Below are 27,950 nucleotides of genomic sequence, written 5' to 3' on the forward strand. Positions count from 1 at the left end.
GCTGGCAACTCTGAAGACTTGGAAGGGAACTGGAGGGCATGCTTGCCTGAGAAGCAGTGCTAGAAAGAAGACAGTAGGGGGCTGAAAATCGAGTATTCTTAGCCTCATATCTTTCCTAGTGAGTTAAAACCAGTCTTCAGCAGGGCTGTGTTAGCACCTTCATAGGTTCTAAGTTTCTTACTTTCCAGAGATCCCACCACAAAATATATCAACCATATTTATATGCTCCCAATGCTGCATTATATATAATTTAAGCATCATTACATGAATTGAGTTCAGTTGCAGGTGACTAAGTTTGATTTCCCATTATCATTTCTGGACCTATCGTTTTTTTGTTTGTTTGTTTGTTTTTGATCTCTTAAACATTAGGGGTGGTGCTTATATGACTTCAGAGGAAATCAGCCCTGCTTTCCATTATTCAAAGGGAAAAATAGAAGAGCCTTCACCATCCACCTTCTAGCCCAGTGTTTCTAAAAGAAGATTCTGTTAACATTGAGGCAGAACAATTCTTAGTTATGTAGGATTGTCCCACACATCAGGGGATTTAGCACCTCGAGCCTCCACACATTAAATATCAATAGCTCCTGCAGATTTCTAAGTGTCCCTTGGATACCACCCACAGTTAAGGACCATTGGGCATCCAGTCCCATATAAGCAAACTACTGTGGTTTCTGAAAGTGTGTCAAGTAGACCATCTACATTAGATCTACTGAACCAGAGCCTCTAGGAATGGGCCTGGGAGTTACTGCTAGGTGATCACTAGTGGCTCTCAGGTTTGAAACCAAAGCCGCTTAATCAACTGCTTCTCTAAGTCTGAAGCTTTTAACAACATTCCTGACACAGCAGCGCCTGACTTCTTTCTAGACATTAAAATTGGAGAGTTGGAGAGGGCTGAGAATTCCAAAGTTCACTATTTCCACCTGAAAAATAAGTTTAGGCAAATAGAAAGCTTAGGCGGGGTGGGGGGTGGGGGGGTGTCAAATTTACACTGGACTTTTTCTATGGCTGTATCGGTTATGAATTAGTTTACCTATTATTAACAGGAAGCCAGATTCTCAATAACACAAATAAATACGTTTTTGTTTTTCTCACAAAGCAAAAGGTGACTAGGCTGACAGCCCAGAGCTCACCAATGGCTCACTATTTTTAGGTGCAGCTATTTGCTATTGCACTGTCTTGTCTGTGGTAGCAGAATAGCTGCTGCACTTTCCATCATCACATTTATGTTCAAAGCAAGAAAAGGGGAGCGTATAAAAAAAAAAAAAAAAAATATATATATATATATATATATATATATATATATATATATATATATATATATATATATAGAAATAAGCAGCCACTTCTCTACAGTTTATCAGGAGAACAAAATCTCTTCCCAATACACCCCCGCCCAACCCCGCGCCCCCAGCAGACTTTTGTTTCTTGAGCCAAACTGGGTTTCCTCATTGCTGCTGCCTTCCAGGGAGGCTGGGAATATATGTATTTGGCTTTCCAGCCTCAGTAGTGGGAAAAAGGAGAGGGAAAAGGGCTTTTAGCAAGGCCCTTTGTAAAATATGTCTGTCTGCCATACTACTCAGCCGGAAATTGAGCTTTTAAGAAAACTCCATTCTCCGTGTAGCTTCCCTTTCCTTGATTGAGCTACATTTTTGACCTTACCACTTGTATACTTCTAACCAGTCCCTGCAGTAAACCAGATATGTTCAAGCAAACTTAGAGACCCACAGTGAATCTAATTCACAGAAAGGACAGTGACACACGTTGCCTGACCGGATTTGGATTTAGTTTGAGACTTTAGTAAAGAATCTAGGCCTCTTTTCCTAACGTTGGTTTAGATTAGGAATGTCGTTTGACCCCAAAGCAGATTCCATCGCTTTTACTTCTCTGACTCATATCTCATTTTTTTTCCATAGAACTGTTCATAACTGATGATGAGCTCAAGAAAGTACATGATTTTGAAGAACAATGCATAGAAGAATATTTCAGAGAAAAGGATGATCGATTCAACTCGTCCAATGACGAGAGGATACGGGTGACTTCAGAAAGGTATGTTCTCTGGGCACATATGTCCCAGCAAGTTTTATGCCATCACTTGCTTTATCAATTGCTTTTGTTTGCCCAGCTGCGAAAAACAGAGACCCCTTGGGTTTATTTTTATTGTCCAAGAAATCATCAAGCTTACGAGAGAACAGAACTTTGTCTGAAGGGTTTGCAGATCAAAACCGCAGACTTACAGATCCTGGACTTCTCCAGCAGGCAGTAGTAACCACCATCCTGGACACTAGAGAGTGTTGGGTTCAGGACAGGGCAGGAGCTGCTGGCTCAGGCCAGAAATTGGAAAGTTCTGACACAGATACAAACAAACCAAGAGAAACCCAGCCCAACTCAAGGCTCTCCAGCAGGTTTGTGTTTTGCGTAGATCACTGAGCATCTTCTCCAAAGGTATAGATAGTCCTGGTACCTGGCTTCTGTGCGTGCTCAGTACTTTTTGAGTAAACCACAGCAAGAGACATATGAATTAGTTAGAATAATGGTTGAGGTTGTTTGGTGGGTGTTTTTTTTTGTTGTTTTTTTTTCAAAATTATTTTCTTTTTTTGTTCTTATGGAACAATAGAAAAGCAAACAAATAAAAGCAGATTTTTCTTTATGTATATAACCAGTGGTTATATATTTTTAGATCTCATTGACCAAATAGTTTTGTAGACTAGTTGGACGGTAAGAAAAATCTCAAAATAAAGAGAGGAGAATCCTTTTAATTTAATAAATCTAGCTTTATGCAAATGAACTTACATTTTCTTATTTTCCTCATTTTATTGTAGACTAATAAAAACATCATTTAGGGCTGGCACACTCAAAACCCAGCATTTGGGAACACTGTTTTAAAGAACACCCAGAGTGTTACAAGGAACTGGTATAACTTTGAATTTTAAGCATTTGCGATATGAAGATGGCAGAAGCAAATTATAAATACTGGGAAAAGAGATAATATATTGGTAAATTTAGTCAACATGATTCAGACTTCTAAAACTTGAGTCAGTCATCTCCAGTTTTCATGAAATGACATTTTGTCAGCTTACCCACTTCATACATTCTCTAGTGGTTCTGTAGAAATTATGCAAATGGTATTTTTCTGTCCCTGGCCCTTCATTTCTTTAGAGAATGCAGTCTAGATAAGTAGGTGTATAGGCATATGCCATTGAGTGATTGTATCCATAGGTACTCAGCCAATATTAATAAAGTTTCAAGTCATGCATAGATTCTATACAAATCTGTCTTGCAAAGTAGAACAGTTTATGATGATACAATGTGAAGTAATTTTCTGGCAAACAAAGGAAGAAGCTGTAAATCTGAAGATCTTTCTCCTTCTGAGGCCTTAAAAAAATGTATTTGTTAATGGACATATAACCATGTGGTTCCCAGAAAATTGTGCCATGTAGACACATTGCCCATCGCTCAGACACATTTCCAAAGCACATGTCCAGGGGCCTTTGAAATGCTCTTTGAATTCAGAAAGCCATAGACCCGGGGGGACAGAAAGTTAGGGGGAGGAAGTGTTAAGGCACAAAGAAGTCTTTGACTCTCGGAGGCAATGGAATGAGAGGTGCAGACCCAGGACATGTGAGCATATTGTGACTATGTCACCAATTCCTATTGGATGGAAACAGAAAGGAACTATGGCACCTCCACCTGAGCCTCTCATCCCACACCTGCAAAGGCTTCCAGGAGAATCCTCCTCCAGGGCCCTGTCCCACTCTGGGTGGATACAGAGCCCCACCCTCCAGGAGGGTGACCAAGGTGAGCAATTCCCAGAAATCTAGGACAGAGGGTAGGCCACCTTCCCTATGTCCTAGGGATTAGCAACCTTCTGGAGTAATGGGGACCAGGAGGACCAGGATGATCTCATGACCAATCCCAGGTACCAGAATGAGTGCCAGACCTCATTCTACTTCTTTCTGTATTTGGTGTTTTGTTTCTGTTGTTGGTGGTTTTGGTTTATTTTACATTTGTAAATGTACCAAAAATAACACCTTTAAACATTAGAATTGCACTCAGCACAACAGAAATACCACGAAGTACATGAGGGAACAGAGATCAACTAAGGGAAGAGTGGATCCATATTACTCATCTCACATATACTCTGGGACATGGCGTTTCTGAGTGGAGTGGCAGGTGAAGTCACCTGTCCTATTTACATTAGACAGATGGATGGATGGATGGGTGGATTGATGGATGGACAGATAGATAAGTAGACAGATGACGGACATGTATATACACATATTTAGACAGGTACATATGTTTAATTTACATAAGATACCTGTGTACAGTCTATATAGTACATAGAATACTACCTAATTCTCCCTGCATGTTAGGTAGCCCCAGTACAGAAATTTGAAATCAGAAGACTTAAGAGCTGGCTCTCTACTAAAAGACTTGGAGTAAGGGTTTCTTCACATAGTGAGCTCCATGTTCCTCTACCTGCCGGTTTCTTTGAAATACAATTTATGTATACAGGTTGTATTTGTATGAATCTTTTTAGAAATACATAGATACTTCCGTAATTATCAATTTAAATGCATCATTGTTATACCATATTTTTGCACCCAAAGGGTATGTAAAGAACTCATTACAGTATTTGGGAGATCATTAACACCTCAGAGGAATTTGATTCTGAAAAATCCTTGTCTTTCCCATTTTTATATAGCAATGACCCTGAAGCTTCTAAAGCAATACAATTTCAGAATCTAATGAGCTAATTGAGTAATCAATACCCTCCACTTTATGTGGGTCAATATCTAGCTAATGATAATTATATAAAAATAACCAAAATTTTAACCTATTAAGCTACATTGACAACTGGCTTCTTTTCTGAGGATGTTTAGACTTTTGGTTGAAGACGACCAATCCTTAAAGTCTGTTCCATCAGATTCCAGGCTTATTGTCCTTTTTCAAGCTCAGTTCTGTTTCAGTATGTGCATACTGGGCTTTCACTGTATGCCAGGCAATGTGGTAGGCACGAAGGACTCACAAGACAGAACCCTGTCCTCAAGAAACACACAATCTCATTGAGTTCCAATGGACACTCAACGCAGAAACAACCAGAAACATCTAACCCAGTGTTTCTCAAATTTTGAGGGCCTCAAAAATCATCTGGAGGGCTTGTTACAACACAGGTTGCTGAGTATCCTTCCCCCGCCCCCACCAGTTTCTGAATCACTACATCTGGGATGGGGCCTGAGAATTTTCATTTCTAACAAGTTTCCAAGTGATGCTAATGCTGACGCTTTGGTCCAGGGACCATATTTTGAGAACCACTGATGGAACCCAGTGGACAAGTCAAGAGTTAGGAGAGGACAGTGCTGAATTATTCACTGTGGATCATATACAATTTGACAACTTAAATTTGGAAAACGTTCTTGATATCACTGAGTACAGATTACTTGTACCCAAGGCAGTTGTTGAGAAAAACAACTCACCTGGCCAAAGGTGATTTAACAAATATGTACTGAGCAACTGGCATGAACAGGGCCTGAGTTAGGGGGTAGGGATGTAAGGACTCTACTTTGAAAGAATGCATAGTCTAGTTACACCCAGCTTCTAGTTGAACATCTACTAGAAAAAGGAGAAACTGCCTTAGATATTGGTCTTCTGAATGAATACAGAAAAAAGAATAAATTCTTTTCTCTCTGAGAGAAATGTTTTACATATGTGAAGATCACAATCATCTCCCCACTTTGCTTTGCTTTTTCCAAACTAGATATCCCAAGATCCTTTAACTACTGCTCATGCAGGCAGCAGATCTCCTATTACTCTGGTCATTTTCTCATCATGCCCTTTAAATTGTCAGTATCACCTTTTGAATGTGGTACCTAAATGGAACTTAATTCTGCATTGTTGTTAGAGCCTAGATTTAATTCCTTTATTCATTCCTTTACTATTTTTGAGTACCTACTGTGTCCTGAGCTACTACTCATAGAGTACAATAGGACAAGTAGTTCTTTCCATGTTATAAGGAAAAGAACACAGTATAATAGAAAGATTTTAATACTAATTCTCTAGTAACTAGATGTGTGACATTTAGCAAGTTACTCAACTCCTCTGAACCTATGTCCCCATCTGTACAATGGAGTATTAACACCTAACTGTAGAGTGTTAAAAGTCATTGAGATAACATGTGCGATATTATGCTTTCAATAAATGGTGGTTATTATTATTATTTGATCTACATATTTTATTCGCTAATAGATTATATTATAATCATAGCAACCAGGTCATGTCTTCAGTTCAGGTGAGCCTACAATTAATTAGAACCAGGGCTTTTTCACATGAGCTGATTCAAATATCCTCAAATATGTTCTTGTGAAAAGCTTGTTTTTAACCTAAAATCAGGATTAACATTCATTACTGTGAAATTTGTCTTTAATTTTTTTCTCCTTTTGAGTCATTCATCTCAAGGACGCTTTGAATCCTGATTCTATCATCCACTATATTAATTTTTATCCTATTAATTTTATATCATTGTTTGCTTGATAAGCATGCCTACAACATAATTCAGCAAAATGTTCATCAGCACGGATTAGGTGAACCAAGATAGAACCGAGACATTGCACAACTCCAAAACATACTTTTCATGATGACGTCAGCCCATTGTTTTCCCATCTCTTGTTTGTTTCATCAGCCAGCCAGGTATCCGCCTTTCTCCAGTCAGCCCAGTGTGTCAACCTCCCTGTGAGAATCACAGTGTGCTTTATCACAGATATTTTGTATCTATGGAACTGTCAGTCTGCATTATCAAAAAGAGACAAGATTAATATTGAGTCCATGGAGTCTCCTGTTAACGAACCCTATCTTTTTAAAAGTACTCAAAAGATACCATCTGCATAGTTACCTACAACTAAGCCATTCTTTAATGCTGTCTACAATTTTTGTCAAACTCCCATAGTTCCTCAGATCCAGGAACGTTGCATATCAGGAATCAGCAATCTACTGGCATTTCTTTTTATTTCCCTTTGGTTATTAAGGGTTACTTATGTTTTCTGGTGATCAGAGCCAGACGTTCTTTCCCGGTTCTTTCAACTTACATAAAGCAGAATTCACAAACTGGTGGCTTTGGGCCGCATGGGCTCACAGAAGGCTGTTGTTTTGGACTTACAGTGGTTATTAAAACTCATTCTGAGTGTCTTTGGACTGGGCGTGCCACGGAATCCCTGCCTCTATTCTCCTCGGCTTTGGAGGCTTCACCTACTTACTTGATCTGCCCCACCCACACGCATTTCATTCTCATACCCCTAACTTACAGCTCCCAGATCATCTTCACCATCACCCTTGTCAGGCTCCACTAGTCAGGAGAAGTTGCAGTTTGAATTTTCTTCTTGGCAGTAACAATTTTAGCAACATGGGATATGCAGTATTCCTAGCGCCATCTTTTAATCTAACATTATCTTTCCCAAGCCAATGGGCTTTGTACCCTTTTTTTCACTTCACCTAGATCCCAAAAAGTGAGAGATACATGACTCTTAATAGTATATTCAACTTATAATTTTTCATAAAAAAGAGAGACAAGATTAACTTAGGATATATGAAATTCATAAATAACCCAAAACTGTACAATCCAAAAAAGATGAGCTTCACCCACCTCCTGCCACATCTTTTTTCCAGGGCTGTTCTTTGGCATCTCTATTGATTGAGGTGAATTGAAAAGTTTCTCCTTGAGTGAAGGATCATTGGTCCAGTGGGAAAGGCTGGTGACCCTAGAGGATTTAAATTAGTCACAAATTAGGTATCAAATCTGTGGATAAGCAAGAGTTAGCTTTAGCTGTTCTGCATCATTGGCTTTGATTTGAAAACCCTTCCCCCGCCCACCAAAGCCCCCGTGATTGGGCTCATGTGATACAGGATTGTGTTTACCTTTCCTCCCGCACTGACCCCACTGCTAGCGCTCCAGGGAGTATATGAAATTTAGAACGGGCATGGCCTGCCAACCCGCTTTTTCCTTTAACTATATTTCATTTAACCACATGTTGAGGTTCTCAGAAAGGACAATGAATTTCTAGAAAATAACAGTCCTTAGGTTAAGGAATTATATATTGAAGCTGAAATTTGCTGTGCCACCAGAACCTTCTTTTGAGTATCCCTTTGCTCATCTTACTGGCTGTAGACAATAGCTGTCTTCATAGCTGGGTTTGTTACTAACCTACTAAGTCCCCTCGGCTGGGTTCCCGGCTGTGACTTTCTTAGGCTCCCAGGAGCAGAAGCCACCTCACGTCTTTCCAGGGCCTTCTTGTGTCCCTACGTGATTGCCTCCTGAGTTATTCTGAAATGAGCCACGCAAGGTCTGGAGACGTGAAAGAGGGAAAGGAGAATCAGGAGTTCCTCCTGTACGGCATCTTCCATTCCACAGTCTCTCCTTTACTCTCACTTGGTCACTTCCAGTGTCTGTCCCCATGTGGCTTTCTATTGTTCCATAAATGTATCATTCTTATCTCCATTTTATCTCCTGAGTGGTTTGGCCAGAGCCAGCTCCAGAGTGACTGCAGTTATGACCCAAAACTCTCGGTTTGTTCCTCAGACCTAACTATATCTGAGATACATGCCTATTTACACTTAACTTTTCAAGAATTTTTTTTTTCAAATCAAGGAACACACTGTCATTATGAACAAACATATATAAATTTGACTCTAGGAAACTTTGTTTTTTTATAACTTCTACATTAACCCCCTGTCAGTTACATCCATGACCTAAATGATTATACAATTAGGTGGCTAAACACATCCAGAATTCTGGGGGAAAATGGATGAAATAGTCGGGGTTTTTTTTGTGTTTTTTTTAACCAAGTTTTATGTTCCAAAGCACCTCAGCGCCCACAGGAAAGTTAAGATTTAGTTCCTTGTAAAGAATAGTTCCTTGACCCTGTTCTGGCAGGCTTCCCTCCCCTAGTTCCTTCTGTTCCCTGAGGCCACACTCTTGGGGCTCCCACTGGGAACCTCCTGTTTTGCTAAAGGGGCCTCTTCCTCCTTCAACCTCCATTCTTCTCCCACCCCCTTGGGCTCCTTAGTCTCTGTGTTCCATGTGCTACCTACAGCCAGGTCCTGATTCTTCCATTGGCTCCTGTTGGTGCCTTAGCTCTGCCTCTCACCTGCTAGCTTTCTCTGCAGTGTTAGATCCTAGGGCTGAAGGGAGGCGGGCGTGGGGAGTGGGGTCCCCACAACACAGGGAGATATTTCACAATGCTCAGACCAATCATCACCTACAATTATGCTACAAGAGCGTCTTTACCTCTTTCCATACCAACCTTGTCTACACCGGGGCCCAGGAAAGGTAAGTAGGAGGAAGTAAACTATCCTGCCTTTTGTTGTTCCGCCAACACTAAAAAGCTAAGGGGACTCAGTACCTAGAGTATCCAAAAAGTCTCATTCTGCAGAAATGCAAAATCTGTCCTTCTCCTGACTTTAATGAAGAAGTATTTTATCTACTTACCCAAAGCTTATTGAATTGCAAAAAATAAAATTGCGAAATCAAACTCCATCAGTAGATGATGAAAAAGTGAATTGTAAGTCTATAAGACACACAAACTTACTACTTTAAGTAATTTGTTTCTCAGGCTATGTTTATACCCCAAGACAAAGTAAAACTGGGAAAAGTTGTATTTTTCTTTTGAATTAGCTGTGTTACTGGGTGAATAGCATCGGGTTTGCCAGACACAGAATTGCTCAGTTTACGAGTCTTTGGGGAACATACCTGGGCATGGTGGCTGAGAGTGCCTGGACCCTGGGCAGTGCTAATGGTTATGGGGCTCAGGAAAAGCAAAGAAAGAAATGTCTCCAAAACCTCAAACTGGGTGAAAGTAAGCTAGAGGATAAAAGAGCAGAGTCTATAGAGTGAGTTTTGTGGTTTTTTGTTTTCTGTTATTTTTTGGAGGGGTGGTAGGATGGTGTTGCAGAGAAAAAGAGAGAGAGACAGAGAGAGAAATGTGCCCCAAGGCAAAGGAATCACACACACACACACATATACACACACACACACACACACACACACACACACACACACAACCACACCCTGGCCAGCAGGAGAGCAGTGTTTTTAAAGCCTACAGGTCTCTCAGAAAGGGAAACCACTGCCTCTTATACCTCCTTCTGGCACTGAAATGCATATTCCTCCCTAACAGCGGTGTTTCTGTTATTAATACCCCAGCAGCAGCAGCACAACAGCTGGGGAACCCAGCTCTAATTCCCACCGTTCTTTGCAAAGCATATTCTGTACATGCAGTCATGTTCCTTTTAAGAGTCAGCAGTCAAATGATTTACTGTGCATACTGGGAATATTGTAAAAGTATTTTTATCCTCTCTAGAAAAGTTGAGAATGGATCTCATTTAGATTCTCCAAAAGATTTGCCGTTGGGAATTTGAAAGTGAATGTTTGAGCTCAAACATGACTTGGCTTTGGTTTGTTCTTTCCAAGTTAATTTAAGCAAGTGAAAAACATGGCACAATTTTGTTTTATTTTAACTCTGTGGCTTCTATCTTTGGAGATAAATGACCAGGTAGTTTATTAGACAATTGAAATCAAGTTCATAACAGTGATTGACTCAGTGAATCTTTATTTACCCTTGGCAGGTATTGGGCTGGCAATATGGAAATGGAAATAGGAATATGAGACCGATTATGCCCTTAAAGATTTCCAACGGGGAGGGTCAAGGCATCTAGAAATAACTAATATAAGACATCTGACCAGCTACCCAGAGAGACAGAGAGAAAGGTGTAGGATAATTAACTTGTTGATAGACATTCCAGAGTTTACCACAAATACTTTCTGTAGTCTTGGTTAAATTTCTTGATGTTTGCTTTTCTTTTATTAATGAAAGGATTGGATTAGATTAGATCAACGCCAAGTGCCTCAGTACCAGGACCATATGAATTCCTTTGGAGGCATTAAATTCTAAAAAGATTATTGGAAACAACAACAAAACAATATTATATAAATATAAAATAAAACTAATCCCTGTCCACATAATACAAATTTTACATGTACATTGCAATAAGAATAGCTACGTTCTAGAATTCTATTGCAAAATTCTGGGTAAAGTCACCAAAATGCACCATTTTCATTTTGTTGGTGATTCTGATAAGCCAACACCCTAATACTTATGTACGTCATTAAACCCTGTCCCAAGCCACAGCTAAGCCAGGGGAGTGGTAAAAGGGTAGGACATTGGCCCCACCCCACTTCAATAACTATTGAACTTTGGTGTTTATTTATTAGGATTATGTATTAAATTTCATTGAGGGAAAAGGGGATTAGTCATTACAAATCACTGGATTAGATAATCTCTAAAGCTTCTTCCAACTCAAAAAGATTTGGATTCTATGATTCTCAGTGACAGCATCACTGCCGTTCTCACATCCCCACCCCCTCCTTAATACCTGTAACCTCTCAGTTTCCCTCTGTAAGACATTAATAACCAAGGGCCAGGCACAGCTTTGACCCCTCTGTCCATGCTGTCTGTAAACCTCTAGCAGAGGAACCCAGCCCCAGGTGACTCTCCTCTTTTCCTTTCCCAGGGTAGAGAACATGTCCATGAGGCTAGAGGAAGTCAATGAGAGAGAGCACTGCATGAAGGCGTCACTCCAGACTGTGGACATCCGGCTGGCACAGCTCGAGGACCTCATCGGGCGCATGGCCACAGCCCTGGAGCGTCTGACAGGTCTGGAGCGGGCCGAGTCCAACAAAATCCGCTCTCGGACCTCCTCGGACTGCACAGACGCAGCCTACATCGTCCGCCAGAGCAGCTTCAACAGCCAGGAGGGGAACACCTTCAAGCTCCAAGAGAGTATAGACCCTGCAGGTGAGGAGACCATGTCCCCAACTTCTCCAACCCTAATGCCCCGTATGCGAAGCCATTCTTTCTATTCAGTCAATATGAAAGACAAAGGTGGTATAGAAAAGTTGGAAAGTCTTTTTAAAGAACGGTCCCTGAGCCTACACCGGGCTACTAGTTCCCACTCTATAGCAAAGGAATCCAAAGCTCCTGCAGCCCCCGCAAACACCTTGGCCATTGTTCCTGATTCCAGAAGACCATCATCATGTATAGACATCTATGTCTCTGCCATGGATGAGCTACACTGTGATATAGACCCTCTGGACAATTCCATGAACATCCTTGGGCTAGGCGACCCGAGCTTTCCGGCTCCAGTACTTTCCACAGCTCCTTCAAGTAGTGCCTATGCAACTCTCGCACCCACAGACAGACCTCCAAGCCGGAGCATTGATTTTGAGGACATCACCTCCATGGACACCAGGTCTTTTTCTTCAGACTATACCCACCTCCCAGAGTGCCAAAACCCCTGGGACACTGACCCTCCAATGTACCACACCATCGAGCGTTCCAAAAGTAGCCGCTACCTACCCACCACGCCCTTTCTTCTAGAAGAGGCCCCCATCGTGAAATCTCATAGCTTTATGTTTTCTCCTTCGAGGAGCTATTACGCCAACTTTGGGGTGCCTGTAAAAACAGCAGAATACACAAGTATTACAGACTGTATTGACACAAGGTGTGTCAATGCCCCTCAAGCAATTGCTGACAGAGCCACCTTCCCTGGAGGTCTTGGAGGCAAAGTGGAAGACTCATCTTGCTGTCATCCTGAGAGAGAAGCAGAACTGAGTCACCCCAGCTCTGACACTGAGGAGAATGAGGCCAAAGGCCGGAGAGCCACCATCGCGATATCCTCCCAGGAGGGCGAGAACTCAGACAGAACCCTGTCCAACAACATCACGGTTCCCAAGATAGAGCGCGCCAACAGCTACTCAGCAGAGGAGCCAAGCGCGCCATATGCACACACCAGGAAGAGCTTCTCCATCAGTGACAAACTTGACAGGCAGCGGAACACAGCAAGCCTGCGAAATCCCTTCCAGAGGAGTAAGTCCTCCAAGCCAGAGGGCCGAGGAGACAGCTTGTCCATGAGGAGACTGTCCAGAACATCCCCTTTCCACAGCTTTGAAAGCAAGCACAACTAAACTTTAATAAGCATTGCAGGAGGCTCAAGAATCCAGCCCTAAAATTCTCCCCGAATTTCACCTGTTCCCCTTCCTCGAAACATACCTGCTTTATTCTGAGCTGAGCAAAACAAGCAATGCCTCGGGAGGTGTTAACTCAAAGGTGACTCTGGGCCACAGATCAAGAAAGCATTTGATCGGGCCCAGTGCCAAACACAAGGGATGTAATTCATGCTCACACTTGATGGGGAGGGAGGAGAAAGAGAGGGAGAAGAAGGGTTGAGATGAATGTGTATCACTAGTCACTTCAGAAAGCCATGAGCTCTGCGAATGAAGGGGCTTCACGCATTCTCCGTGCCGGGAGGCATCTTTCAATTTCTGACCATTATCAAGAGGTTTAGGATGTAGGGCTAAATTGCAAAAGAAAATAAAATAACGTAGCCAGCTTACAAATGAGATATTCTAAACTTCAATTCTGTTTTCTTTTCACATTGGCTCCATTACTGGTGACTGATGAAGAGCATCCTTTTTATTCAGTATAAGCCGGCAGCAAGCAGTTCTACCTAACGTCCCACATCCTTCTCATGCCAACACTTCTGTAATTGATCATTTTAAAGAAAACACAAGGTAACAGTCATAGTTCACCTGTCTCTTATATATTCACTTCTGGTGCCACAACTGTTTTATCTTTTTTGAAGAAAATAAGGGAAAAGAAATGCCTTTTTTGTATTGCAAGCAAAATGAAGGAAGAATTGATGTTAAAAACAAATGTCAAGTGGTCTATTATATACAGTGGGCATTCAAGTGTAGTCGTGCAAGCTCAGGATGAATGTAACTAAATAATTTTATATTTTTTAATTTATTTTGTATCTCACCTGTCATCAATGAATTCGCTCACTGGATATATGATAGTGAACTAACAAACAAATGTAGTGGGCAGAACTCACCTAAAATTGCCATATGGGATATTGTTATATTCTCACCGTTCATGTCATGTGTTATGCTGCTGTGTGACCTTCATCATTTGCATGACTCCACCATGTCTTCTGAACATCTCCAAGATGTAACTGCCAATTTTACACACTACTCATCACGTGACCATTTTGTATACAAATATCTGGTTATTACATGTGGATATTTTCATATCTAGAGTTTTGCCATTTAATCTGAGCTCAGCATAAATTTAATTGGCATTTTTCAAGGGCTGGTATCTTTTCTATGGAAATGTTCTAAAGTACTTTATAAGGAAGTTTCAAAACCATAAATAACCTTATAATTGACTGGGAGTTTGTTATTGACCCAAAGCCATCAGTTGCAGGCATACCATGAATATTTTTTCTTTTATACAGAGCTACAAAAAAACATACAAAAAACTGAAATAGAAAGCAAATAAACCACGTAAAGAATTCTGTAGTATATACTGCTTATATACATATATATGCATTTACACAGAGAGACATGTTTATATAGAGTATATAAACAGACATATAGAGCTTTCTTAAGAGGCTTGGACTCTTCTATCACCTTGAGGTATAACCAGAATTTTTAATATCCAAGGAGTTCCATTGACAGAATACATTATATTATATTTCAACAGATGTTGAAATTATGATTTTTTAAATCCCTATAACCTTAACTTTTTCTTCTACCAAACTAGAGTTGTCAAAATTACTCAATACCTGCCCTCTGCCCCTTTTTTGAACGAAAGCACTAGCTAGCGTGACCTCGCTTTTAGTTTGGTTTCTCCTGTCCCAAATGTTTACAGCAAGTATTAGGTTGGTGCAAAAGTAATTGCGCTTTAAAAGGTTACAAAATAATTGCAAAAAACGCAATTACTTTTGCACCAACCTAATCTGGATATACAATTCTAAACCAGATAGTATTACATATTCTAAAATATAAATACACACTAGATCAGAATCTGTATTTGAAGTCGAGTAATGAAATCCTGACCCTCAAATCTTTGGATTTCAATTTCAATCACTGATTTAAAAATAGTAAAATCTTTAAGGAAAATGACTTAAAGTTACTGGTATAAAATACTACCTGGTTCTTTTGTTTAGTTGTAGTTGTGAACTTCAAATTTTCTCATTATGTGAAATCGAATAAGTACGTGAACAAAACCTCTAACCTTTAAGTACTTAAACAAAACAAAAAACCCTTCGGAATAAGCTTTTCAGGTATAGAAATAGCGATGAAGCCACATAAAGAATTGAGGAATTCCTTTTTCACTCCTTGATATTTGGGTGAATCAGAAACAAGCAACCAGAGTCCCTTGTATATAATTACTCTAGAAACACATTTTTATTGGAACCATATTGGCTATTTCCCCCTCAGCAAACATGTATTTGGTCTGAGACTAAATCAGTTGTCCTTAAACTTCCTTGAGTCATGAATCTCTCTGTAAGGATCAGATGAAAGCTCTGGGCCCTCTCCCCAGAAAAAAAGTGTACATACATGCAAAGTTGCAATATAACTTTAAAGGGTTCCTGGATGCCTGGTTCCATATTGATTACAAATGAGGAAGAGGAACCATTTTTGTTCATAATCAATACAGTTGTAATAGGCACTTTACATTTTGAGATCATTTCTCTGTGATTCTCAGGAAGGCCAAGTCTCAGCACCAGAGTTAGAACCAAGATTTTATTCTCATTCCTTAGATTAGATTTTGCTAGTTTGATGTACTTACATCCTAATGAATTGATGATTTTAAGTATGGGGCACACTCACAAAGCTGGAAGGCTCTCTGAGAGAGTCTGTACAGGAATCCAAGAAGGCAGTGAAACCATTATTCTTTGACTGCAGAGCAGGACGTCATAGCACCTCCAGGGTCTCATTCTGGACCAGATTGAAAGCAGGGAAAGAAATTGGGAGCACGTGTGTTTCTATTCATCGCGATTTCTGGAGAGAACAGAACAGGACCTGGGAAACAAAGTACTTAGTCCTGACCTTGTGACTACCTGATTCTTTTGTTGTGCATGAAAATAAAGTTCTTCCATCTTTTGTGAAGTGTGTAAAATATGTAAGCCAAATTTAAATGACTTTGAACACAAACTGTGTAACTTTCATGAGCCATTTCTTTCTTGTGTGCATACATGTGTGTTATGTTTCAATCCATTTCTTTCCATGTCTGGCAACTCTGCATACTGATGTGGCATTGATTCTGTGGCCTTCTACAGTCAGCTTGTGTGCAGCTCATTTATTCCACCATGTCCCTGATTGAGGGGACATTAATTACCTGTCTCTGTGAATTAAGCAGCTCATGAGCAGCAAGTTATTGAGAAACATAAATAAAGTCATAGAGAACACAAGGAAGTGATAGCTTGGGTTTAATCATCTGCTTCTAAGGTGCCAATTTTTATATATTATGTAGTGGTTTGTTCTAAACTACTGGTTCTTTTGAAAAAAAGTTAAGGATGTTTATGAAAATGATAGTGGAAATTTCCTGATTAACCAACATACTTTATATTTATAGTTAGAAACTCCGTCCTTAATGGATTTGAATGAGGAGCTAGAAAGCTTGGATGTAATTGTCATGGCTGGTGTGTGTATTTCTCCAAGCCAAGCGGTGTATTAGCAGTAGGAATGCAGCACTTTACAGAACTGAATTTTTTCTAAGTCTAGGCTTCCGAGTCTAACATATTATTTAGCACTTTAAAACATCCCCCTTTAAATATATACATATATATACATATATATGTATATATATATATGAATAATTAAATGGGAAAAAAATGTACCTGTAAAAACACAAAATGTGTTTCTTCTGAATGTTTCAAATGTATTCTAAAGGATAATTTCTATAGGTAATATTATGGTAGATAACTGGATAGTACATTTATTCTACTTTCTGAGGCTGTCTACAGTCTAATTTTCCTGAATGTTTGGACTGTTTAACTTCTTTAATGATAATAAATATTATCCAGTCATCCATCATGCTACATCTATAGGCTATACTATTCAATGTGTTGGGAAATTCTGTATTATAAAACACATGTAAACATATATGTAACCCGTGTTTAACCCAGCATAGTTGTAGCATGTGGTTGTATTAATGAATGTTACAGGACAGCTTTATAATCATTTACAAATCTGTAACATTCAATAAAGAAGCACATGTTGCAAGAATTAATTATGTCCCCGATGTTATTTAGCATCCTCGTGAATGGGCACTTTTGTTCCTGATCTGCTTTGTGTTTTTCCCTTTAATGTAGAGCACTGTAAAATATTTGTGTCAGCCAGTGTACATCCCCTAACCAGCCCTGCGAGCTGTGGTAGGCAAGTTGTGATTTTGTGAAAGACTAACTGGCATGTTATGCAAAAGACTATATGAAAAATGAACTTAAAATAATATTTTAAACTCCAGTTTAATTAGCTGTTTGTTTACATCTGCTGACCCAATGCAGACGCAGTGTACAGTATTTTATAAATATGCTCATTTAGTAACACTATGTTTGTTTCTAGATAAAGTGATGCTAGTGCATAGGCGGTTATATACTGGTTCTAAATATTGCATTATAACTCACTCTTCTTTAACAATAGCAATGTGACAAATGAAGTAATCCCGCTCCAAACCCAGTCTTAATTTTGTGACAACAAAATGCATGCACTGCTTTATGCGTTTCTTTGACTTTATAAAGGCACTTAACCTTTTACGTTTGCCTGCTGTGACACTTAAACCAGTTAGGAACTTACTCAAATTGTTGGGCTCCTTACGCTGTTTGGGGATTATGTTCAAATTTTAAAAATTAAAAACAAAAAAAATAACCAAGGGTTTTTTTAATCTTTTTTTTTAAAGCCCTGAACAAATAATACGAAATAATGTATTAACCACAGAATATATGGTTATGGGATCCAGAAATGACTAGCCAACACCACTTGGATTTACCAAGGTCTAAGTGTTAGTGCATTTGTGGTGTATGAAAGACGCATTTCTGATTCTTTAGGGCCACTGGGTACAAACTGCTAACCCAGAGATGAGAGTGAGAAGCCTATTCAGGACAGTGCAGAAATCCACACATCATTATGAATCAGTGGTCCAGTAATATGACATGCGACCTCCTTCCTGCCTGGTGGCTTTTCTCTTGTGGGTGAGCCTGGCCTGAGGAAGGGGAAGAGTTGGGTGACTGGGTGTCTGATTGAGAATTGGGTGACTCTGAAGAGTTTGCCCTTTAAAGAAATCACCATTTCATTATTAGAAGCCATTCAACATCTGGAAAAGAGAGGAGCCAATCTGCATAGTCTTATAAATGACTGCCTCTCAAATGAGTAGAGGAACTTTTCTCTCAGGCTGCACTGGCCTAAGTGCTCTCTTCTTTTTGCATCTCAATCTCTCTCTCAGATTAGAGTCAACCAAAGGAAGGGTTGGTTCTGATTTAAGGTAAACAAGATATATTTTTTCTTTTTAAAAAAAAATACATTTGAGAAGGTAGTTGTTTTACCTTTTCTCTGATGAATCCCTTGCACTGATCGCTGCTAATGAAATCAAGATGTGACAATCTCTACATGCCATCTAAGGATTTCAGTGGCCGAGTTATCTACATGGCAATAAGAGTGAGGTGACTTTTCCCTCCCCTACCTTACCTAGTCCACCGGCCCTCTTAACCCTTCAGGCCACTGCCTGTTTGCACAATGTTTGGAAAAGAATGTGTCCATAAGCTTTCTGAAGAGCGTCGACACAAAACTTGACCCAGGCCTTGCTCTGGAGCAGGCAGGCTGCTGAGAGCTGTGGGACACAGAGAGAAGTTCAGCCTCATGCCTTGATGTGCAGCCTTCTTCACCCCCTTGATTTCCTCACCTTCTCTTAACACAGCAGAAGATGCTTTGGGGCCAGAACAACAGAGCCTGGCTCTCATTACCTCAATACCCCGTGGACCCTGATACAGTAAGCTGAAACAGTGGCTACTTAAAGAAAGCCAAATATTCTGACGTTGTCCCAGCCCTAATCTTCCCACTAATTTAGTTAGCCTCCTCCCCCAACTCTACCCCACACAACTAACTTGGCTGGTGTTTGCATCAGCCACATCCAATTCTTTGCCTGTCTGAATCCCAAAAGAGTCCTTCACATCTCCACCCCAGCTTCCCACATATCATCAGAACCAGCCATCTGCATCTAGACTGTGGGGTTGCAAACTCAAATACGTGCAGGGGCTGGATCTGGAACACAAGTGTGCCGACTGGACTGGTGAGAGACAACAGGAAGCAGCAGCGTCTGTAGGGCACATGACAACATGTGTCCCACTTACAAAGACGTTCATATTCAGATTTGCAAATCCTGTGCTAGCCAAACAAAGGTGTCTGCCAGCAGCATTCAGTCCCAAAAGCAATCATTTGGGACCTCTGATTTAGAACCGACCGGGGTCATATTCTTGACTCTGACTCAGTGAGTGTATATACAAAATACACTGAGAATTGAGGTGGGGGAAAGGAACTCGCCCTATTCAGGGTCGTCCCTGTTCTCCTGAATAATATATGCCGCATAATTCTGGACACAAACGCAGGATCGTTGTGAGGGAGAGTCAGGAGAAGAGCACTGTAGCATTGTGTCAGGCGTATCACTTGTCAGGCGTCTTGTCACTGCAGCGTGTGGCCTGAGTTTATATTGCTGCTCCTGCGTGCAAAACAATACATGCAGTAACTGTACTCATAGCCATTTCATACCGTAGAACTTAGGCTCTCATTTGTAAATGTTTTAACCGTAGTTTCTAATGGGGGAATTTATTGAAATATCATTTTTAAGTGAATTCCTATAAATAAAACAATTTTGAAATTGGGTTTGTTAAATATATATACATCTTTTCCTTCTTTATGTATGGATAAGCAGCGGTTTGCATATCTACTGAATATATATATATATAAATTCTTAGAGGAATTGCTCTTTTTTTAAAGGTCTATTATTGGATTCACAATGCAGTTTGAGCTTGTTTGTTTAGATATATAATTCTAAGCAGAAGTTGGCAGATACCACAGGAAAAACTTTCTGAAATTTCTGTAACACATGTTTTACAATAAAAAAAGAAAAACCTCAGTAGTTCAAAACATTACTTGGACTTCCTTGTGCATTTATTTTCCGCCATTTGATCTCCATGACCCTCAAACCAAGAACTATTGGGGTACACAGCGATAACTGCCCATAAATTACTTGCAGAGTAGAGGTTGCAAACTAGTAGCCGACGGGTCATATGTAGCCAACAGAGAGGGGGTGCTGGTGGACAGCACTATATTTACAAAAAACTGCAAGATTTTTGAAAAATTTAAAAATTTCACATCTAATTCCATAATTCTGGCTTCTCTTAAGAAATCTGAAGATGTGGAAACATGAGACCTGTATTCCTACTTCACAATAATCACCTCAATGATGGCATCTTGGCTGCCCCTTTAGAAGCAGTATGTGCTCGCTAATATACCACACTCCCCACCACTCCCTTCTGTCTCTTCCATATGCTCCCCTTCACTCATTAGCATTACCTGGAAAACCTTATATATACTGAAGTATTGAACTCTTACATTAAAGGGTAGGAAAAGGCCGTGGCCGCTCTAGAATTTCTAAGTAGGAAAGGCTTAAGTGTAGCAAGTTGCCGGTGTGAGAGAGACCTGGGGAGCTTGTCTCCACGCTAAAGGTACAGCAGGCATGCTTTCATAATCCATTTTAAAGTATGTTATTATGATCTTTAATTGGATTGGCCTCAGAGAACAGAGGGATGGGAGAAAGGGGCTCAATCCCACCCCCCATTAAGTAACTCAGGTTGCAGCTCCTGCCAAAAAGAGTAAGCAATCGTTCTTGAGCTTATGAATATTTTAATTTGAAATAACAGTGGGAAGTAAAAAATGCAGAACATATATACACGCAATTCTTCATTCAAAAATTTGTTGCGTATCTACTATGCCGGTGGTATGCCAAGTGGTATGCCAAGATGAACAAAGTAGGCAAAGTCCCTGCCTATGTGGAGTTTTAAAACTAGCTGTAATGAAATGTAATCATTTACAGTCTTGTAATTACCATTTAGTTACCTAAGGACCATAGCATGAAAAATAAGAGTTGAGAGGTTCAGATGAATGGCAATGCTTTGTGTCTCAGGACAAGCAAGTCTCTGTGCAGGAAGCTACATTGAAGAACAGGGAAGATTTAACAAATCAGACAGGGGAAGGATGCTCCAGGTAAGAGGGACATTAATGTGATACGCACCCAAATGTTCCAGTGCTTCATCCTGGTTAGAACTCCCAGGCAGCCCCAGCTTCGTGGACTGTATCTCCAACATGAACCCCAGTTCTGAGGATGAGGCTTTGTGCTTCCACTAGCACCTTTGTCTGTACCTTTCCCATTGGCTCGACCTCGTCAGTATTTTGAAAATGGAATGGCTAGCATAGTTTTCTGCAAGCAACTGTCTATGTTAATAAATAGGTACATTTATGTTCCACATACAACATTTAACCATGTGCCCTCAGATTTCCTGGAAAATCAGGTCAACCATCACTTGCTGCCAAAACTTCAGATTTCGACCAATGTGGGGCTACCTTGAAGGAGAGCTCAATAGAGGTAGATGACAACTAAATTCCCTGAACTAATGTATTTGTTTATATTACCTTATTTGATTAAAAGCTAGAACATGCCTGGCCATATAAAGAAAGGCCTGGGTGGCCGTACCCTTATCAATAACATGTTCTCAGTAATTCTTTCGTACCCTTCTTGAATTCTGGGTGTTAACTTAGCCTCTTCCCAAACATTCCTCACATTACTTTCTTACAGTATGACCCATTTTCCAGAAGCGTTGGTCTGCACCACAGTCATTATCTCACAACATTCCATCAGGATAAACACTATGTCACCCTAGAAAGGCCTTCACTCAAAATCATGAACTGTTGCCCCAATATTCTTTGTCTCAAGCACTAAAAACCCATTTCAACACATGGTTGAATATTGTATGTGTAACACAAATGTACATATTTATTAACAGAGACAAGTTGCTTGCAGAAAACTATACTAGCCATTCCATTTTCAAAATACTGACTAGACCACGCCAAAAGGAAAGGTAAAGATAAAGGTGCTACTGGGAGCACACAGCCTCATCCTCAGAACCGGGGTCCATACTGAAGATGCAGTCCACGAAGCTGGGGCTGCCTGGAAGTTCTAACCAGGATATCTGCCTTCATCTTCACATGATGTTCTCCCTGTGTGCTGTCTGTATCCAATTTCCCCTTTTTATAAGGACACCGATATGGGGCCTACCCTACTCTATATGACCTTATCTTAATTAATTACATCTACAATGACCCTATTCACCAAATAAGGTCACATGCTGATGTACAAGGGACTAGGATGTCAACAGTCGAATTTGGAGGGAGGGACAAAATTCAACTCTTAACACTGGGTGAACTTGTGAGAAGTGTCTTGATCATTTATCTTTTTAATATATTTTCAGGTAAAGAAATCAAATTTCAAGAATCAATTGGAAGCACATATGTGTTGATCAATAGGAGAAAAAAATACAGATCAATTGTGCCATACAATGAAGCTATTGAAAATAATTAAATCTTTGTATATTAACATGAAAAGATGTCATTGGTATATTATTAAGTCCTTAAGAGGAAATACAGAGTAGCATGTATGATCTAATCCTGATTTTTGTAAAAATTAAACCAGGTATGTAAATATGGATATATTTGTAAATGAATAGTAAAACTAGAAGAACACACCAAAAGGGAGAAAAAGGAGTAAAAATTTGACAGCATAACTTTTTCTTTTTCAAAAATTCAAACACTGTTTAAGAGTAATCTAAAGTGGCCTAAGAGTTGGTTCCAGAATCAGTAGACCTCAGCCAGGAGGATTTTCTTTGCCTTCTTTCTCTTCAGAGACCTATTCTAGGTATTGTTGCAATAATCCCGTGACCTGTAAACCTGTAATGGCAAGGTGTCTCCTACAAGAAATGGTAAAGTTGGAAGAAAAGTGGTAGCAATGGTTTAACTACTAATATCATGAAATTGTCATTCTAGGCATAAATACAATCCATGCCTTTCAAGCAGCTACTTTGTTCCTCTGGAAGAACTGAAAATTGTATTAAAAAGTCAAGACTGTCATGACTAAGAAGATAATTACATGTTGTAGTTATTTAATTAGAGCCGTTGAAAAACTGAAGATGAGCATCCCAAGTTTAGCTCATCAACACTAAAAGTATTCAAGTTGAAGAACAATGGCCACCAGGAAGGCAGTGTGTGGATGGTTTCCCACATTTGGGTAGCAAATTGGACCACATAATTTACTGACTCTGTATAGAACAATCTAGAAATGCTCTTAGCATTAGAGAAAAGAATGAACATTTGTAGTCTGACAGGGCCGAATGCACAAGGCTAAAGAAGACAGGAGGTGAGAGGCATTTCTGAGGTTGGAGTCTCAGGTGAAACAAAGATGTAGCCCCAAGAATTATGAAGACATGCTTGGGGAACAGTAGGAAACCAAGCTGATCAGAGCAGAGAACTCACATGGGAGACTTGTGAGAAAGTATAACAGCCTTTTGTATTAACTTAATCTTCTCAACATGTCTACGGAATTAGCATTATTATTCTCCTGTCCCAGATGGGGAAAATGTGACTGATCATTTTATACATAAATGCCAGGTTAGAGTTTGGACTTTGTTCTGTGATAAGAAAAAAGTGTCTGAAGTATTCTGGGTAAAAATGTGACATGTAAAAATATGGCATGGCTGAGGACAGAGAGGTACAGTGAAACTAATTACAGGATTTTAGGCACAAGGTAGGGAGAAAAGTAGGAAGAGGGGTAGAATTTGTTGGCATAGATATTTCTCAATTATATACATATATTTTTTTCAGAGCTCAGATGTAATCCATGCAAAACAACCTACCTGGTCTCCCCCATGTCACTGGCTTCTAGAGACTGCAGACAGGGGCTGCTCTTAAATTATGTTGCCTTTCTTGGGATTGCAACCAGACTTGGTCTGCTATTTGGGGTTTCTATGCTGACAGCTAAAACTCCCTAGTGGCTCTATTTCATTCAGCCAATTTTACTGGACAATTAGCTCAATTTGTAGTGGCAGAAAACCAGGTCAATTCTGTAAAAATATACAGACATTCCAAAATCCCAATAACTGCTTTTTATCCTAATTTGTTGTCTCATTTCCTCTGTCTGTTACATGGGGTTTAAAGGTTGGACCAGATCAATGGCTCTTAAATGTCTCCAGTTATAACCAGACTTAACAGAACCTGTTGAAAGCTAGGAACCATTCCTAGGGAAAAAGGCTTAGATTTGGGAGACTGTTTAAAGAGGCTCATGGAAGCCCAGAAACCCATCCACAGTCACCAAGGGTAGAATCCATGAACCCCAGGTTAAGCACCAAATGCCATTCCAGCTCTAAAGATCTGAGATTCCATGCAGGCTGGCAAAACAGGAAGCACACACAGTCATTTTGAAACATCTATCTGCAGAAGAAATCAGGCTGACAGCTGGATGAGCCATGATGTAAGCCGCAGTCGCTCACCCATCCTCCTCCACAGCTGCTGAACAAATGCACTGAAGTCGAGACAGTAAGATCCTGAATTAAGTAAATCAATCTATTCCTGACAAAGACAATACACACAGTCCGTGCATCTTCCAGTCTCCTGTAAACCAAAGCTCATACAGCCCTCCAACTGTAAGTCCTGCCTGGAAAATGAATATTAACTCATAGTCTTGTCAGTTATCTCAATGTGTCTTAAAATCAGGTTCCCTGCTTCCACCTCATGAAGGACAGGCTGCTGATGAGAAAGCCATCCATATCTAAGCACCGGCCTTTCTTACCATGACTATGGTATTGACACATAACTAGATTTCCTCTCTGTCACACTGGACATTCTAAGTGAACAGCTTTGTTATTTTTCAAAACCATTCTGAGCTGCCGTTCCACAAACATGCAGTACAACTATTGTCCCATCTGTTAGTTTTTCCAGTGAATCTTAGAATCCTCATGTCCTGCTGGCTCATGTCTAGTATCAACTCTTTTGTCTCCCACTCCCTCTTTTTTCCCTCTAATTATGTAAATTTTCAAACATACAGAAACATTGAAAGAATAGGACAATGAACACTCTTATCCCCTCTACCTATGTTCAATGATTATTGACATTTAGCTCTATTTGCTTTCTCTCTGTATATATTGTTTCCAAAACTATATAAAATAAGTTTCAATAATTAAAGTACTTCGCGTCAAAATCTGTCTCCTGAGAATAATGATATTCTCTTCTATAACCACAATATCATTATCTAAGGAAATTAGCAATAATCCTTAATGTCCTCTAATATTCATATTCAATATGGTTCATATTCAAATTTTTTCCAGTTGTTTCCAAATTTATATCTGTGGCTAATTTCTATTTTCCAAATCATCACATTTGGTTAACATATCTCTTTAGCCTTTTAGTCTAGAGCAATCCCCCAGCACACACTTATTTTTCATAACATTGACTTTTTAAAGAGTCCATGCCAACTGTCTTGTAGAATGCCCCACATTGTGAATTTGTGTGATTATTTTCTCTGTACTGTTTATGCTCCTCTGTCCCCTATATTTCCTGTAAACTGGAAGTTTGGTCAAAAGGTTTTATCCGATTCAGGTGAAACATATTTGACAAGAATACTTCACAAGAATCTTACATACTTTCGTATCTGGAGGCATGTAGCACCAGGTATTTCACTACTAACAGTAGGGCTAAGTTTCTCTCCAATGTGAAGATACATCTTTACCTTCATAATTCATAAGTAACCTGTGGGGTGATACTTAGGTAGCATGTGGATGTGCCATTCCCCCAACAGCCTTTCACCTAATGGTTTTAGTATCCATTGATACACCCTTGACTAAATCAATGATTACATTGGGGATTGCAATTCCTTATTTACTCAGTCCAAAGAGTCAGTCCTACTCTCATATTCAAGTGAAGTGAGAATTAGGTCTGATCAGTCTACCACTGTCATTGTTGTCACACTTTGTCATTGTTGAAGTCTGGCCCTGCACAGGGTGCTGGTCCACCTTGAGATCATACCACTTCAATCTGGATCCCTGAACAGGCTGCTGCATCTGCTAAGGAGGCCAATCTCCATCCACCACTGCCGAGCAGAACTATGGGTGCCTTCTCCTGAGAGCCCCAGTTCAGGTCTCTGGTTCATATACACAGACTCATCTAAGCACATCAGGCCACCCCGAGTGCTGATTCACAATGGATTCTGTCATCTTCTACCTCATGGACTCCATGACAGAACTAATTCCATTCCTTTCCCAAAGACCCACATTAGGGAGCAGGTGGTTTTTCCATTATAACTATGAAGAGTGGGTCTGCTGTTGCTGCCTTTTCCATGGATCCTTCTAAGGGAAGCCATGCTTAGTGACTCAAAGACAATGTGCCCTTCTGAAAATGTCTCCCCAAGTGATTCTAAAGTATGTAACACACACCTCCTTCTAAGGGTACTACCTTCAGTGATTCCAAAATTTTTGCTGTCACTTCCAGATAGAGAAAAGCAAATGCACAGATTGCATCTCTGGTGGAGTCTCCTGTATGCTCTCCATCCATAAAGTACGTGCAATTAGTCTTATGCTTTCACAACATGCATATGCTCATACGCTACTGTAGCTATTAGTGTACTTTCTTCATAAGGTTATTTATGCAGCTTGTGACTATATGTTAAGCTACTCAATTAATTAGTTAACTTCTCCCAAAACCTAGTAATTTTCAGCCACGCTGGAGGACAGAACTGAAAAGCATATGTATATAAAGGAGTACTTTGAGGTAATTCTACAGGGCAAATAGTTCTGATTAAATTGGGTATAATACATTTGTCAGCAAAGACTACAGACATCACTGTCAACATCAGGGCTACCATTTATTAGGCATCTGTTATTCTAAGACACTTAACATACATTATGTCTGATCTTCAAAACAGTTCTACAAGGTAGATTTTATTACCTTCAACTTATGGATAAGAAAATTGAAGCTCAGTATGATTAAAAGGTGTTTCCAAAGTCACACCCTTAGGAAGTAGTAGAGCCCCAATTCAAATCCAGAATTCCTAGACTCCAAGGCCAATGCGTTTTCCACTCCCCTGCTTCTCAGAGTCTATACAAACCATGTATTTAGAGTTCTATAACTCCTTGTGTTCTGGGCTGTGAAAGAGTAGCTCTTTAATTAGAGCTCATTTGATGGAAATAACCAAATGATTCCATCTTCTCAGATCTCTGCCTCCCATGTTTATTTGTACAGAAAACTTTAAAATAATGTTTAATTCCTGTCAGCGTTTATTTTGTCTTCTCCAAATACTTTTGTGCCAAGGAAATTGTTTTTTAAAAACCTGAATAAGACACTCTTTGTGGTAATTTTAAAGTCAATAAGGAAAACAAACAAGGGAGGGAGGATTGGAAATCATAAATACCCATTTCATGAGCTGACTGTTAAGTTAAATTGAAATGCTTAAATGTTTCCCACTTCTACATCACAAAGGAATGACCACAACATCCCATTACTTACTATTTTGACAACATGTAATCCATCTCATCCAACTTACCTGTTGGAAAGCAAATGGCTCCACTCAGAAAGCCAGAAGATGATAAATGGGGAGCAAAGTCTTTGCTGGCTGTGGTTCATCCATCATGTCTCCCAGGAAGTGAGACCCAGGAACAGAAATGAATGAGGAAACATTCCATGTGGCTGCCAGGAAGAAACAGGTCACCAAGATGGCAGCTCCAGACCTGCTCAGCTACAGGATACATAATTACCAAATTGCGTCCCCTCCTCTTCAGCATCTAAGTTCTTGAACCTCCTCCTCTGAGACAGCCCTCCCTCTCATCAAGAGGCACCAAAAAAGACAAACATTTCATGTTATATCACTAAGTTCTCTATTTGTGCACTTTGATAAAAGAGAAGAAGGCCAATATTTATTGACTGCTGACTATGAACCAGCCAATTTGATATGTTTTCTCATTGAACAGCTGCA

At 39.9% G+C, this 27,950-nt stretch overlaps 1 protein-coding gene and 1 long non-coding RNA gene across 21 annotated transcripts in view; one reads left to right on the plus strand and one right to left on the minus strand.

The window, feature by feature from the left end:
• TRPM3 (transient receptor potential cation channel subfamily M member 3) overlaps positions 1-20,031 on the plus strand; it is an 833,246-nt gene extending 813,215 nt beyond the window's left edge. For all 19 annotated transcript variants that reach the window (XM_074330560.2, XM_088793014.1, XM_074330550.2 and 16 more), the window contains 2 exons: positions 1,914-2,046; positions 11,557-20,031. In XM_074330560.2, coding sequence (XP_074186661.1) covers positions 1,914-2,046; positions 11,557-13,009 — 1,586 coding nt within the window. In that variant the 3' untranslated portion in view covers positions 13,010-20,031. The remainder of the gene's footprint in view (positions 1-1,913; positions 2,047-11,556) is intronic.
• LOC141571128 (uncharacterized) lies at positions 2,330-27,950 on the minus strand. 2 transcript variants are annotated; one of them, XR_012495801.2, is made up of 3 exons: positions 27,522-27,950; positions 7,634-7,748; positions 2,330-6,724 (listed from the first exon to the last, which is right to left on the minus strand). It is a non-coding gene; the product is annotated as an uncharacterized LOC141571128 (long non-coding RNA). The 2 variants fall into 2 exon arrangements; XR_012495802.2 differs by having other exon boundaries at positions 2,330-6,781.

This window comes from Rhinolophus sinicus, chromosome 16, assembly GCF_057876585.1.
Source record: "Rhinolophus sinicus isolate RSI-liver-muscle chromosome 16, RSI-T2T, whole genome shotgun sequence".
In the NCBI taxonomy this organism is placed as follows: Eukaryota; Metazoa; Chordata; class Mammalia; order Chiroptera; family Rhinolophidae; genus Rhinolophus; species Rhinolophus sinicus.